Genomic DNA, 15631 nt, shown 5'->3' with positions numbered 1-15631 from the left:
GTGTCCAGAAGAAAACTGCCAGCTAATGCACAACTGAATGTAGATTCATCCACTAATTTTCTATTAAAGGGTTTACCATATGCTGGTTGCGCTCTGAGTTCACAGATTGATAGTTAAAGGATTTGAGAATGTTCTCTGTACTGAACTCTGTGTGGTACTGATGCAAGGCTGTATTGTTGGGATCCTAGGATAAGGCATTAAACTGAGACCCTCATTGCCTATTCTGATGGTTAGGTTGGAATTTAAAGATTTCACGCCACCATTCAAAGATGAGCAGGGAGTTCTGGTATCTGGGGCAACCTGTCTCCCTCAGGCAACACCATCAAGAACAGATTGGTTGGTTGTTTGCCTTGATTGCTGTGTGTGGGACTTTATCTGTGCGCAAATTGGCTGCTCTACTTCCCTACTTTACAGTAATGACTGCACTTCACAAACACTTTGTTGGCTGCGTCTTGCTTTGATGCATCCTGAAGCCATGAAAAGCGCTGTGTATAATGCAGGCCTTCTTACAGAAGCCTCATTTGATGGGTCAGTGCAGATTCTCGTACGTTGGCCATATCTATTTCATTGCAAGTTAAGAAACGTTAAAAAGCTAACACGCTTTATCAGTGTAGCTAGGGTACATAGGATTACATAAGATATACAAGACAGGAACAGGCCATTCTGCCCAACTTGTCCATGTTGCTGTTTATGCTCCACTCAAGCTTTCTCCCATCTTTCCTCATCTAAATCTGCCATCCATTCCCTTCTCCCTCAAGCCTTCTCCCATCTTTCCTCACCTAAATCTGCCATCCATTCCCTTCTCCCTCATATGCTTGTCTATCTTCCCCGTAAATACATCTATTCTATTCACTTCAATCGCTCCCTGTGGTAGTGAGTTCCACATTCTCACCACCCTCTGGGTAAAGGAGTTTCTTCTGAATTCGCTATTGGATTTCTGGTGACTATCTTATATTGATGGTCTCTAGTTATGCTCTTCCCCACAAGAGGAAGCATTCTCTCTGTATCCAATCGATCAAAACCTTTCATCATTTCAAAGATCTTGATAAGGTCACACTCAGCTTTCTCTTTTCAAGAGAAAAGAGGCCCAGCCTGTCAATCCTTTCCTGATATATATCTCTGGTATCACCCAATCTTCCCTGTACTCTCTCCAGGATCTCTATCCTTTTTATAATGTGGCATCCAGAACTGCACACAGTGCGCTAAGTGTGGTCTTAACAAGGTTTGATACAGGTTTAGCATAACTTCGCTACTTTTCAATTCTATCCCTCTAGTCATTAAGCCCAGTGCTTGGTTTGCTTTTTGTGAGGCCTTGCTAACCTATGGCACCACTTTTAGTGACGGGTGTATTTGTACTCTGGGATCCCTTTGTTCCTCTAACCCACCTAGAGTTGCACCTTCCATGTAACAAGTGACCTCCCTATTCTTCCTAACAAAATGTGCCACTCACATTTATCTGTGTTGAGCTTCATTAGCCCATTCTGCAGTTTATTAATGTTGTCCTGTAATTTGTTGCATTCCTCCTCAGCTTTGACTATCCCCCCTAATTTGGTGCCATCCACAAATTTAAAAATTGCATTTTTGATTCCAAAGTCCAATTGTTAAATTGTGAACCAATGATAACCTTTGACCAGATTTACAGAACAAGGAGGTACTAATAATGGAACAGATGGAGCAGCTAAGAAGCTCATCTGAATGGCTGATATTGTAGAATGTGTGCAATTTCTCAGCTTTCTCTGTTCTGGTTGAAACAGAACCCTGTCCACTATTCTACAAGGCACAAGTCAGGAGTGTGATGGAATACTCTCCACTTGCCTGAAGGAGCACAGCTCCAACAACACTCAAGAAGCTTGACAACATCCAGGGCAAGTCAGCTTACTTGATTGGCACATCATCCATCACCTTAAACTGTGCCGATGCAAAGTGATGGCAGTGTGTACTTGCCTGGATGAGTGCAGCTCCAACAACACTCACGAGGCTTGACACCATCCAGGACAAAGCAGCCCGCTTGATTGGCACCCCTTCCACAAACACATACTCACTCCCTCCACCACCGACGAACAGTGCCAGCAGTATGTACCATCTACAAGATGCACTGCAGAAACTCACCAAGATTCCTTAGACAGCATCTTCCAAACCCACGACCACTACCATCTAGAAGGACAAGGACAGCAGATACACGGGAACACCACTATCCGGAAGTTCCCCTCCAAGTCCCTCACCATTCTGACTTGGAAATATATCGCTGTTCCCTCACTGTCACTGGGTCAAAATCCTGGAACTCTGTGGGTGTACCTGCACCACACGGACTGCAACTTCTGAAGAGCTTTAAGAAAAGGCAATAAATGCTGGCCTTGCCAGCGAAATCCGCTTGCTAACAATGAACAAAAATAAATTAAAGTGGCATACTGAATTAAATGGTCTCCGCCATGTGCCAAAATACAGCAGAAATCTGTCAGTTTTCATTTTCAGCTCGGTGAGGCAGCTAAAACCAGGTTCCTAGATGGCTTACCACAATAGCTGTGCACTCTCTCTCCTCCCACTGCCCTTGTCAGGACTTTTTTTAATGGGTTTCTATTACGGATGCAAAATTTAATTCTGTTTGACAATCGGAAAGCAGTAATGGGTTTTAACATGTAATTGTGTCTCTCCTGATTGAAGAGCCTCTTATAAGCTGACCACACCAGTGAGTATCTAGTAGAAACACTTAAACATTGAACCAATATTTCCCCATTCTCTCTTCCAATTGGAATCAATAGAGATAAAGATTTTTTTCCATGTGCTCATCTAGCTAAGTGATATCACTGCTGGGGTTCAGAACATCTTGCATTTCTTTTTTTTTTTCAGTTTGTGTGGTACATTTTGTAAGTGTTAATAACTCTTCAAAAATACATTTTAAATAGCAGTAGCCTTGGGAATATTTGCTAAAGGGATGCTTTGCTGTTTGATAGGAAAAAAAATTTAAAAAGAAGGACCTTGCGTTTATATAGCCCCTTTCATGGCTTCAAATTGTCCCAAAGCGATTTACAGCAAATGAAGTATTTTGGAAGTGCAGTCAATGTTGAAATGTAGGAAATGGAGCAGTCAGTTTGTTCACAGCAAGCTCCCACGGACAGCAGTGTGTTAATGACTAGGTCATCTGTTTTGATGATATCGGTTGAGTGATAAATATCAGTCAGGACGCAGGGAGAACTTCCTCACTCTTCTTTGAAATAGTGCCGTGGGATCCTTTATGTTCACGTGCAGTGCTCGTTTAACATCTCATCTGAAAGATGGCACTTCTGATAGTGCTGCACACCCTCAGTACTGCTTTGGAGTGTCTGTCTAGATTTGAACCCATGGTGCGATTTGAACCCATGGTTATTTTAGAGGCATTTTACCCACTGGGCCATGGCTGACAAAAGAAGCGATGTGACATGTTAAGAGCCTGTACAGCCGAGTGACGTTGTAGGGAAAGATTATCCTAATTGGTGGATGTTCAGCTTCAGTTGTACAGAAGCTCGGTCAGACTGTAGCATTCACTTTTGAGCACGGCACTTCAAGAAGGATGTATTGGCCTTGGTTAGGGAAGGCCCAGAAGGAATAAACAGTTCGGACCAGTACTCTTATTTCCCAATTTTACTGGTGTTCCATTTTAAGATATACAAGACCAGGTTGGACCAGTATTACTGTTTTTCCCTTCGGGGGGTGGGGGAACAAATTAAGGTTAAAGTTTGAGGACAACTGAGTTTAGGAAGTTGAGGGGTGATCTAATTAAAGTCTTTAAAATGACCCAACAACATGTGAAAGGAAAGCTCAAGATGACTCTTTGCCAATCTACTGCTCCATCAGTCCTCAATCAAATCTCTCTGGGTAACTCAAATTGCTTTGCTCTTTCAATTAGGGACAACAGATATACAAAGACTGCAACCTTTCTGAGTGCAGGTAGCACGATTAATGTATTTTTAAAAATTCATTCGTGGTATGTGAGCTTCGCTGGCTGGGCCAGCATTTATTGCCCATCCTTAATTGCCCTTGAGACGGTGGTGATGAGCTGCCTTCTTGAACTGCTGCAGCCCATGTGGTGTAGGTACACCCACAGTGCTGTTAGGAGGGGAGTTCCAGGATTTTGACCCAGCAACAGTGAAGGAACGATATATTTCCAAGTCAGGATGGTGTGTGACTTGGAGGGGAACTTCCAGGTGGTGGTGTTCCCATCTATCTACTGCCCTTGTCCTTCTAGATGGTAGTGGTCCTGGGTTTGGAAGGTGCTTTTGAAGGAGCCTTGGTGAATTCCTGCAGTGCATCTTGTAGATGGCACACACTGCTGCTACTGTGCGTCGGTGGTGGAGGGAGTGAATGTTTGTGGATGTGGTGCCAATGAAGTGGACTTCTTTGTCCTGGACATGTCAATCTTCCTGAGTGTTGTGGGAGCTGCGCTCATCCAGGCAAGTGGGGAGTATTCCATCACACTCCTGACTTGTGCCTTGTAGATGGTGGACAGGTTTTGGGGAGTCAGGAGGTGAGTTACTCGTCGCATGATTCCTAGCCTCTGACGTGCTCTTGTACATGGCTAGTCCAGTTTAATTTCAGGTCAATGGTGACGCCCAGGATGTTGATAGTGGGGAATTCAGTGATGGTAATGCCATTGAACATCAAAGGGCGATGGCTGGACTCTGTCTTGTTGGAGATGGTCATTGCCTGGCACTTGTGTGGCGCGAATGTTACTTACCACTTGTCAGCCCAAGCCTGGATATTGTCCAGGTCTTGCTGCATTTGGACATGGACTGCCTCAGTCTAAGGAGTTATGAATGATGCTGAACATTGTGCAATCATCAGCAAATATTCCCACTTCTGACCTTATGATGAAATAAAGGTCATTGATGAAGCAGCTGAAGATGGTTGGGCCGAGGCCACTCCCCTGAGGAACTCCTGCGGTGATGTCCAGGAGCTGAGATGACTGACCTCCAACAACCACAACCATCTTCCTTTGTGCTAGGTATGACTCCAACCAGTGGAGAGTTTTCCCCCTGATTCCCATTGACTCCAGTTTTGCTAGGACTCCTTGATGCCACACTCAGTCAAATGCTGCCTTGATGTCAGGGGCAGTCACTTTCACCTCACCTCGGGAGTTCAGCTCTTTTGTCCATGTTTGAACCAGGGCTGTAATGAAGTCAGGAGCTGAGTGGCCCTGGTGGAACCCAAACTGAGCATCAGTGAGCAGGTTATTGCTAAGCAAGTGCTGCTTGATAGCACTGTTGATGAGCCCTTCCATGATGATGGAGAATAGATTGATGGGGCGGTAATTGGCCGGGTTGGATTGGTCCTGCTTTTTGTGTACAGGACATACCTCGGCAATATTCCACATAGACGGGTAGATGCCAGTGTTGTAGCTGTACTGGAACAGTTTGGCTAGGGCTTGTGGCAAGTTCTGGAGCACAAGTCTTCAGCACTATTGCTGGAATATTGTCAGGGCCCATAGCCTTTGCAGTATCCAGCGCCTTCACCCATTTCTTGATCACGTGGAGTGACTTGAATTGGCTGGATACTGGCTTCTGTGATGTTGGGGACCTCCGTAGGAGGCCGAGATGGATCATCCCACTCGACATTTCTGGCTGAAGATTGTAGCAATTGCTTCAGCCTTATCTTTAGCACTGATGTGCTGGGCTCCTCCATCATTGAGGATGGGGATATTTGTGGAGCCTCCTCCTCCAGTGAGCTGTTTAATTGTCCACCAACATTTATGACTGGATGTGGCAGGACTGCAGAGCTTAGATCTGATCTGTTGGTTTTGGGATCGCTTAGCCCTGTCTATCACTTGTTGCTTATGCTGTTTGGTACGCAATTAGTCCTGTGTCATAACTTTATCAGGTTGATATCTCATTTCTACGTATGCCTGGTGCTGCTCCTGGCATGCCCTCCTGCACTCTTCATTGAACCAGGGTTGATCCCATGGCTTGATGGTAATGGGAGAGTGGGGGATATGAAGTGTCATGAGGTTACAGATTGTGTTTGAGTACAATTCTGCTGCTGCTGATGGCCCACAGCGCCTCATGGATGCCCAGTCTTGAGTTGCTAGATCTGTTTGAAATCTATCCCATTTAGCACGGTGGTAGTGCCACACAACACGATGGAGGGTATCCTTAATGTGAAGGTGGGACTTTGTCTCCACAACAACTCTGTGGTGGTCACTCCTACCGATACTATCACGGGCAGATGCATCTGTGGCAGGCAGGTTGGTGAGGATGAGGTCAAGTATGTTTTTCCCTCTTGTTGGCTCCCTCACCACCTGTTGCAGACCCAGTCTAGCAGCTATGTCATTTAGGACTCGGCCAGCTCGGTCAGTAGTGATGCTAACGAGCCACACTTGGTGATGGACATTGAAGTCCCCCACCCAGTGTATATTCCGTGCCCTTGCCACCCTCACTGCTTCCTTCAAGTGGTGTTCAACATGGAGGAGTACTGATTTAGCAGCTGAGGGAGGGCGGGATGTGGGAATCAGCAGGAGGTTTTCTTGCCCATGTTTGACCTGATGACATGAGACTTCACGGGGTCCAGAGTGGATGTTGAGGACACCCAGGGCAACTCCCTCCCGACTGTATACCATTGTGCCGCCACCTCTGCTGGGTCTGTCCTGCCGGTGGGACAGGAAATACCCAGGGATGGTGATGGTGGTGTCTGGGACATTATCTGTAAGGTATGATTCCATGAGGATGACTATGTCAGGCTGTTGCTTGACTAGTCTGTGAGACAGCTCTCCCAATTTTGGCGCTAGCCCCCAGATGTTAGTAAGGAGGACTTTGCAGGGTCGATAGGGCTGAGATTCCCATTGTCGTTTCCGGTGCCTAGGTCGATGCCGGGTGGTCCACCCGGTTTCACTCCTTTTTTGTGACTTTGTGGTGGCTTGTTACAACTTGTTAGTGGCTTGCTAGATCATTTCAGAGGGCATTTAAGAGTCATTGCTGTGGGTCTGGAGTCATGTGTAAGCCAGACCAGGTAAGGATGGCAGATTTCCTTCCCAGAGGACATTAGTGAAACAGATGGGTTTTTTTTTACAACAATCGACAGTGGTTCCATGGTCATCACTAGATTGTTAATTCCAGAGATATTTTATTGAATTCAAATTCCCCCATGCCAGAGCATTACCCAGGGTCTCTGAATTACTAGTCCAACAACAATACCACCACGCCATTGCCTCTCCTTGGTTCAATTGGTAGCACTCTCACTTCTGAGTTAGAAGGTTGTGGGGTCAAAACACCCTCCAGGGACATGAGCACACAATCTAGGCTGAGGAAGTGGTGCACTGTTGGAGGTGATGTTTTTCAGGTAAGGTGTCAAACCGAGGCCCAATCTGCCCCCTCAGGTGATGGTAAAAGATCCTGTCGGCATTATTGGGAGCTCTCCCTGATGACCTGGTCAACGTGATTAAAAATAGTCTATCTGGCTTTTGCTGTGCTCCCAGTTTGAGTTGCCACATTTGCTGCATCACTGCAAGTGACTACACTTCAAAAGTCTTTCATTCAGAGCGCTTTTGGACACTCTGAGGTTGTGAACTGTGCTATATTAGTACAAGTTCTTTCTGTCTTTCAAGCTGTGAAAGTCAACAGGGTAAAGTGAAAGATGCATTTGCGACAAGGTCACCCTCCCTTTGTGATTTTCGTTCGCAGGTTCCAGTTGTGCGAGCAGCCGACAAAATCTGAGCCTCTCCTTGCAATCGAAGGGGTCGCACTCGCTTAACACGTATGCCTCTCTGGGACTGCTCAGCAAGTACTCCGGCTCAGCACAGAGCCTGGCCTCGGTAAGTGGACGATGAGCAGTAAGTCAAATCTTCAGGGGTTTACTCTCACTCAGACAGGAAGGAGTGGTGCATCGTGAGCCATAGGGGCAGGGTCAGGGGAAATACATCCTGCCAGCTGCGGGCAGAAAAGCTGCGCAGGTGCTGACCGGGAGCTGCCAACTGACCCTCATCGCTGCAATTTTATACTCATTGGGTTAGTCCAGTCAGGGAAAGCGATGGAGGCTCGGCAAAGAGTCTGTGTACAATCTGATACCACGCGACTATATCTGGCAAAATTCAATAACCAGCACATATATACAGATGACGAGTAGGAATTAGGGTGGAGATGATGGTGAAGTGGTTAAGTCACTGGACCAGTAATCCAGGCTAGTGGAACGTGGGTTCAAATCTCACCAAAGCAGCAGCTGGAATTTAAATTAATTCAGTAAATCTGAAATTGGAAGCTCGCCTCAGTAACGGTGACCATGACGGCTATCATCTGTTGATGCAAAAGCTCCTCTGGTTCACTAATGCCCTTTAGGGAAGGAAATCTGCCATCCTTACCTGGTCTGGCCCACAGCAATGTGCTCGACTCTTAATTGCCCTCTGCAATAACCTAACTGCCCTCTGCAATAACCTAGCAAGCCACTCAGTTCAAGGGCAATTAGGGATGGGCAACAAATGCCAATTACTCCCACATCCTATGAAAGAATTAAAACAAAATGGGACCATGCAGCCTACATGACACACCAGAATGGGGAACATTGTCTGCAGACTTCATTCAATTCCCACTTCACAAGTCAACTGTTCCCAGTAAATCATAACTGGCCACAGCCAAAGTTGGCCGACAAAATTGAGTGCCCAATGATTTCTGGTTGGATTTCCCAGTTGTTCTGGCTGCCTACCAGTTATTCCCAGCGGAGGCTGGTTAGACACAGTTGCAGCCTTCAACTTATTTTACCTTCTGGATGAAAGGTGAGATGCACTTTTCCATTTGGAGCTTCTGTACAACAACCACCCAGGGTCTGATTAATCTGTACCTCAAATACAGCTTCATTTCAGATCAAATACAGATTTGTAAAAATCTTACCAATAGATCAGTATGATAACGGCGATATTATTGGCAGCTGCAAACGAAGCAACTTTCCAGAGGATTGAAGTGGTGTTTTTTTTTAAAAATTCATTCACGGGATGTGGGCATCGCTGGCCGGGCCAGCATTTATTGTCCACCCCTAGTTGCCCTTCAGAAGGTGGTGGTGAGCTGCCTCTTGAACCGTTGCAGTCTATGCAGCGTAATGGTGATTTAGTAAAGCTTCCCATCTCCACTACTTTTTTTCAACCTCTGATTTGCCCCCTGGTTTACACATTTCATGCCTGGCCACTCAAAACCCTTTGAGACAACTAGTAGGAAAGAATTTAGCTCTTTTCTCTGGAAAAGCAAAGGAGGCCTGATAGTGGCCTTACTGTGAAGGGGTTCGATAGAGTGGATGTGGAGAAGTCTGTGGGTGAATACAGAAATAGATATGTATATATAACAAAACTACTGACAGACCAAGTAAAGAACTGAGGAAGAATTTCATTACATACGAAGTGGTGTGAATACAGAACTCGCTGCCGCTTGGAGTGGTTGAAGCAGATTGGCATATTCAAGGGAAGGTTTAATGCAGATGTGAGGGAGAAGTGAATAGAAGGATACAAGAGACAACATCAATAACTTGCATTTATATCGCACCTTTGACATATTAAAAAGCCCCACAGTGCTTCAGAGAGCATTACCAGGCAGAATTTGGTACCAGGCCACATAATGAGATATTAGGGCGCTTGGGCAAGGAGGGTGGTTCTAAGGAATGTCATAAAGTAGGAGAGATGGAGGGAATTCCAGGGCTTGAGGCCCAGGCAGCTGAAGGCACAGCTGCCAATGGTTGAATGATTAAAATCGGAGATGCATGACAGGCCAGAATTGGAAGAACACAGAGATCTGGGAGGATTGTTGGGCTGGAGAAGGCTACAGAGATAGGGAGGGGGAGGGACTGGAAATCAAGGGCGAGAATTTTATAATTGATTTGTTGCTTGACTAGGAGTAAATGAAGGTCAGCAACAGCAGGGTGAGATGTGGTAATTGGAATGGGAGGAGGTTCATGTAAAGTATTAACAACGGAACAGATCAGTAAGGCAGAAAGGCCTCTTGCTGTGCTGTAGAGTCTATGAAACAACACAGAGCTATGGGGTTCTCTCGGGTCTATAACAATATAAATTCCATGGATGTCTCGGGTCAGTTGCCAGGCTTATGAACAGATTGGCAACATGTTCCTCCTACTCCTCTTCGTATTTAACAGTGAACCTCCTCCCACAATTATCATCAGCCCACTGACTCCCCCCCCACCCCACCACACTTCATCCACCAACAAAATAAACAAGAAAGGAAAATGCCAAAAGTGAGAGGCCCTCAGTTGTTCCAGTGTCAGGGGTGGCAGTCATCTTGAGAGGGGTTGGCAGGGATCATTGTGCCCTGGAGAAATGGCAATTGAAAACGGGAAGGAAATTGATCGTACTTCCAACACCTCCTCTAATTTATTTTTGGAGCGCACGAGCGGTTTATTTTAAGTGCGCTGCCCCTTTTAATATTGTGTGTGGCCACTATAACTTAAAGGGGCCGACTTGTGTCGGGGCTCTTAGGTTGTCTTCAGGTTGCTACATGCCCTTGCAGCTTACAGGAGTAAAAACAGAAAATGCTGGAAAAACTCAGCAGGTCTGGCAGCATCTGTGGAGAGAGAAACAAAGTTAACGTTTCGAGTCCAATATGACCCTTCTTCAGAACCGTTCTGAAGAAGAGTCATACGCACTTGAAAAGTTCATTTCTATATCCAAATGGTAGTACAATCTGATGCATCTCCCGCCAGCTTTCATTTTGCTGAAGCATGATAAGGCCTCCATTTTCTCATTAAAATATCACCCTTAAGGTAATAAAATTCTGAAATACATTTACCTCTGTTTCTTAGTAAGCTGTCAGATATAAATGTTTTATTTCCAAATCCTTTTCCTGTACGTCCACTAACCTCCTTGAGTTAAATGCTTCAGCTGAATTGTCCTCTAGCCTTTCTTCCTGAACAACCTTATCAGACACGGTGTCAGCTAATTGGATTTCTACACCTTCTCCCTGTCTTTGAACTTCCTGTTCTCCTTGTTTCAACCTATGAGCCTGTGATCTCATTATCACACAATCTGGAAATAATCCAGGATGCTCTCTCTGCAACACTTCTGTTGAAAACACTGGCTGCTCAACTACCATAGACATCACCCACGTTTGTGACCCAGCTATATCACTACCCAGAATAAATTGAACCCTTGCAGTGGGCAAATTTTCCACTATTCCAACAATCACCTCATCTGTTTTCCACTTACTCTTTAAATTTACCTTCCACAATGGAATAGGTTTAGCATCTCCATGAACACCACTTACTATCACCTGTTCCTGTAATACTCCCTCTGAACAACAAATATCACTATCCCACAACATTAAGGATTGACTAGCCCCTGTGTCTCTTAAAATTTTAGCATCTTTACCTACTCCATTCTGTACACATGGAAAGACTTTCCCTTAAGACACAAAATCTCTAAACATTTCTGCAACCTGCTCCTCTGAATTCTCTTGGGTAAATTGTGAACACTACTTCTTTACCTATCACTGATTCTCCCTGTTTTACCTGTATACAAACCACTGGTTTTTCTTGTACCTGAACCTCAGAACCCACAGTACTTTTACTTCCAGAACTTTTCTGCACCCCTATAATTCCAACAGATTTTCCCTGCAATTTCCAGCACACAGATTTCTTATGTCCAACTTTATTACAATGATAACACCTCAATTTTCGAGTGTCACCTCTACCCTCAGTACCTTCCTTTTTTATTCTGAGAAAAAAACTCCCTGGGAATTGCCAACTACTCCTTCCCTTCCCTGACTACCCACCTTCCTTTCACCTTCCACTTTCTACCCTTTTCTGATTTAAAAGGGTGACGATAAAAAGGTTTAGCTCTATGAACTAGCTCATAATCATCAGCTATCGCTGCTTCCTGTCTTACCGTTTCAACCCTCTGTTCCTCCACATGAGTTCTCACTACCGAAGGAATTGAGTCTTTAAATTCTTTCAAAAGAATTATCTGTCTCTAAGAGCTGCATATATTGTCTCTATCTTTAATGCCCGTATCCACCGGTCAAAATTACTTTGTTTTACTCTTTCAGACTCAATATAAGTTTGCCCAGACTATTTTCTCATATTCCTGAATTTCTGCCTGTATGCCTCAGGAACCAACTCATATGTACTCAAAATAGCGATTTTAATGCGGGCGGGCCAATTACTACCCACCCAGCATGGATCGCGAGCGGTAGTGAGCGCTACCTGTGCAGGCGGTGGGAGGAGAGAGAGTCGGGTCCAGAGCTCTTTCGAGCATGTGGAGGGAGCTGCCTCAGGGAGATTGAAGCACTTTTTAAAAGGAAAAATGAATACATTTTAAATTTAATGAATCATAGGAAGAATTTCCCCCCCCCCATCGGGGGGTGGAGTGCAGGAGTGGGCGCGTGCGGGCGTGCCTCCGATCAGCGCCCTGATTGGGGGCGCGCCGCCATTTTAAGTGGGTGGGCCAATTAAGGCCCGCCCAGCGTGACGTCCAGGGGGAAGTGCTATGCGCTCCCTGTGCAGGCAGGGGGGGATTCCCCAAAAGCGAGAGTGTGCTCTTTCGCACATGCACACGAAAGAGTGCACATCTCCCTGAGGCTAAGTGCTGCCTCAGGGAGATCGCTGACAGTTTTAAAAACATTAAAAATAGAAAAAAAAAATCCTTAACATGTCCCCCTCATGTGACTTGGGACATGTTCATAAATTACACTAAAACTTTATTAAACTTTTTAAATCCCTACATGAAACCTCATCCCGCAGGTGGATGAGGTTTCATGTTTTCTCTATTCCCCGCTGGGGCTCCTGGCTGACCTGCCAATCTTAAGGTTGGACAGGCAGGTCCTTTAATTGTTTCAATGATCCTGTCAAGGGCCTCAATTGGCCATTGACAGGTCGGTGAGCGCACAGCTGATTTTGCTGCGGGCCCACCTTCCTGAAAATTTAAATGGGGCGGGATGACATCGGGGGTTCTGCCCAACGTCATCCTGCGTCATTTTACACATCAGCGAGTGGGCCCCGCCCCCTGCTCGCCGATGGCAAAATTCAGCCCACTGTTTCTAAACTTCACCTGGCTAGGTGACCCATTTCACCCCTCCTTTGAAAACAATCTCATCAGGTTCATTTAAAAATGCAAATGTCCTTTTACACCTTACATTCTAAACTACCCCCATGTTTACCATGTTTACATCAAAGCCTTCAGACCAGCTGCCTTTAATCCAATTAAATCTCACATACAGGCACAGATACCACTATTTTATAATAAATTCCAATAACATTATGAGAATTATTATATCTTCCTGACACTTTTACGTGGTTTTGGAGCCCTGAAATTGTGATAGTCTGTTTGAGTGTGAGTCTCACTTTATGGGGAACCAGAGTTTCACTGCCCCTGAATTTTCAAAGAGGGAACCTGCCTTTCTATCGCAACTTTCACACTCTCAGGATATCCTGACAAGTCGACAAGTTATTTAATATTTATCACTGTGACTGTTATTTTGAGGGAAACACAATTTGCGCACCTCAAGGTCCCCCAAACAGCAGTGAGACAAGTTGCCATTGACTGACCTCTTTCACTTGCTAATTCAGGGAGGCAGGTTTTTTTTATAACGGTTACAGAGTTACAGAAGTGGAAAGTGATTTAAGCTGTTGCACCTTTTGTTTCTGTACCCAGGCTCGGAGTGTGAACTCTTCCCACAGTTGTGTATGTGCTGCGTCTAACTTGTGGGACAAAGTTGCCGAAGAAAATGACGTCAACCTGGTTAATGTGCCGGTGACTACTCCTGAAAACTTGTATCTGATGGGTATGTGACGGGAGAACAAAACAGAGAATTGTAATTGTGTGAAATGGAAGACTGAGTAGTTTAAAGAAAGAAAGAACATAAGAGATGGGATTAGGTGCAGACTATACAGCCCATCAAGCCTGTTCCGCCATTCAATGTGATCATGGCTGATCTTGGGCTTCAACTCCATTTTCTTGCCCACTCCCCATATCCCTTGATTCCCTGAGAGACCAAAAATCTGCCTATCCCAGCCTTAAATGTATTCAACACTGGAGCACTCACAACCTTCTGGGGTAGAGGATTCTAAAGATTCACAACCCTTTGAGTGCAGAAATTTCTCCTCATCTCAGTCCTGAATGATCGGCCCCTTACCCTGAGACTGTTACCCCACGTTTTAGATTCCCCGAATCTGGTGGGAATAATCTCTCAGCGTCTACCCTGTCGAGCCCCTTCAGAATCTGTATCTTTCAATGGGATCGCCTCTCATTATTCTAAACTCAGAGAATATTGACCCAATTTACTCAGCCTCTCATCCCGAGGACCAATCCGGTGAACCTTGCTCAAACTTGCATTTATGTAGCACCCTTAGTGACATCCCAAAGTGCTTCACAGCCAATGAAGTGTCGCCACTGTTGCGAAGTAGGGAATCGGAGCGGTTAATGTGTGTACAGCAAGATCCCAACAATAGCAATTTGATTGCAAAGGCAATCATCTGCTTCTGGTGATGTTGGTTGAAGAATGAATACTGGCAAGGACAATGGGAGAATTTCCCAGCTCTTCTTCGAATAATGCTGCAGGATCCTTCATGTCCACCTGAAAGATTACAAGTGTACAAGATTATGAGGGGCATAGACAGGGTGGATAAGGAGCAGCTGTTCCCCTTAGTTGAAGGGTCAGTCGCAAGGGGACACAAGTTCAAGGTGAGGGGCAGGAGGTTTAGGGGGGATGTGAGAAAAAACCTTTTTACCCAGAGGGTGGTGATGGTCTGGAATGCCTGGCAGGGTGGTGGAGGCAGGTTGCCTCACATCCTTTAAAAAGCACCTGGATGAGCACTTGGCACGTCAAAGCTATGGGTCAAGTGCTGGTAAATGGGATTAAGTAGGTAGGTCAGGTGTTTCTCACGTGTCGGTGCAGACTCGATGGGCCGAAGGGCCTTTTCTGCTCTGTGTGATTCTGAGAGAGGGAAGCCAGGGCCTCAGTTTAATAACTGATCTGCAAACCGTGCAAATATAGATGAAAGTTTTCCCTCTCTGATATCTGCAGTTTTTTTTTGTAAATCTCTCCATGATTCGTGCCAGTGACAAAGATGTTGCTGTTACCTCTGACTCTCGCCCCTGTGCAGGTATGGAGCTGTTTGAGGAGGCACTCCAGCGCTGGGAGCAGGCTTTGACCTTCCGCAGCAGGCAGGCAGAGGATGAGGCGAACTGCACTGCGGTTAAACTGGGGGCAGGAGACGCAATTGCGGAAGAAACGGTGGAGGTAAGGCTTAACAATGAGAAGGGGACATAAAACATTAACATGGAACGCTGGGCAATCCAGGGTTACTCAGCGCTGGAGAAGTTTGGAGCAAGACAGCGTGATGAAAGAATTTGCATTTATGTCACACCTTTCACAACCTTGAGATGCCCCAAAGCACAGCCAATGAAGTACTTTTCAAATGTAGTCACTATTGTAATGCAGAAAATGCGGCAGTCAAGTGGGGCACATCAAGCTCCCACAAATGGGGATGTGATAATGACTGGAACGCGATAGTGATTTTCATTGAGAGAGGACAATTGTTCAGGAAACTGGGGAGGACTGGCCTGACTTTGGGATCTTTTACATCCACCGGGTTTAATGTCTCATCCAAAAGATGGCACCTTCAACAGTGCGGCACTGCTTCAGTACAGCACTGGAGTGCCAGCCTAGTATTTGTGCTCAAG

The 15631-nt window shown here is 45.6% G+C and overlaps 1 protein-coding gene across 4 annotated transcripts in view; it reads left to right on the top strand.

Annotated features, from left to right (window-relative positions):
- Nucleotides 1-15631, top strand: part of miga1 (mitoguardin 1) — a 96171-nt gene that overhangs the window by 8615 nt on the left and 71925 nt on the right. For all 4 annotated transcript variants that reach the window (XM_078560710.1, XM_078560711.1, XM_078560712.1 and 1 more), the window contains exons 3-5: nt 7647-7777; nt 13601-13730; nt 15052-15188. In XM_078560710.1, the coding sequence (XP_078416836.1) occupies nt 7647-7777; nt 13601-13730; nt 15052-15188 (398 nt within the window). The remainder of the gene's footprint in view (nt 1-7646; nt 7778-13600; nt 13731-15051; nt 15189-15631) is intronic.

This window comes from Cetorhinus maximus, chromosome 17 (assembly GCF_964194155.1).
Source record: "Cetorhinus maximus chromosome 17, sCetMax3.hap1.1, whole genome shotgun sequence".
NCBI lineage: Eukaryota > Metazoa > Chordata > Chondrichthyes > Lamniformes > Cetorhinidae > Cetorhinus > Cetorhinus maximus.
The sequence above is the reverse complement of the archived record's forward strand: the minus strand, read 5'-3'. Positions and strand labels throughout refer to the sequence as shown.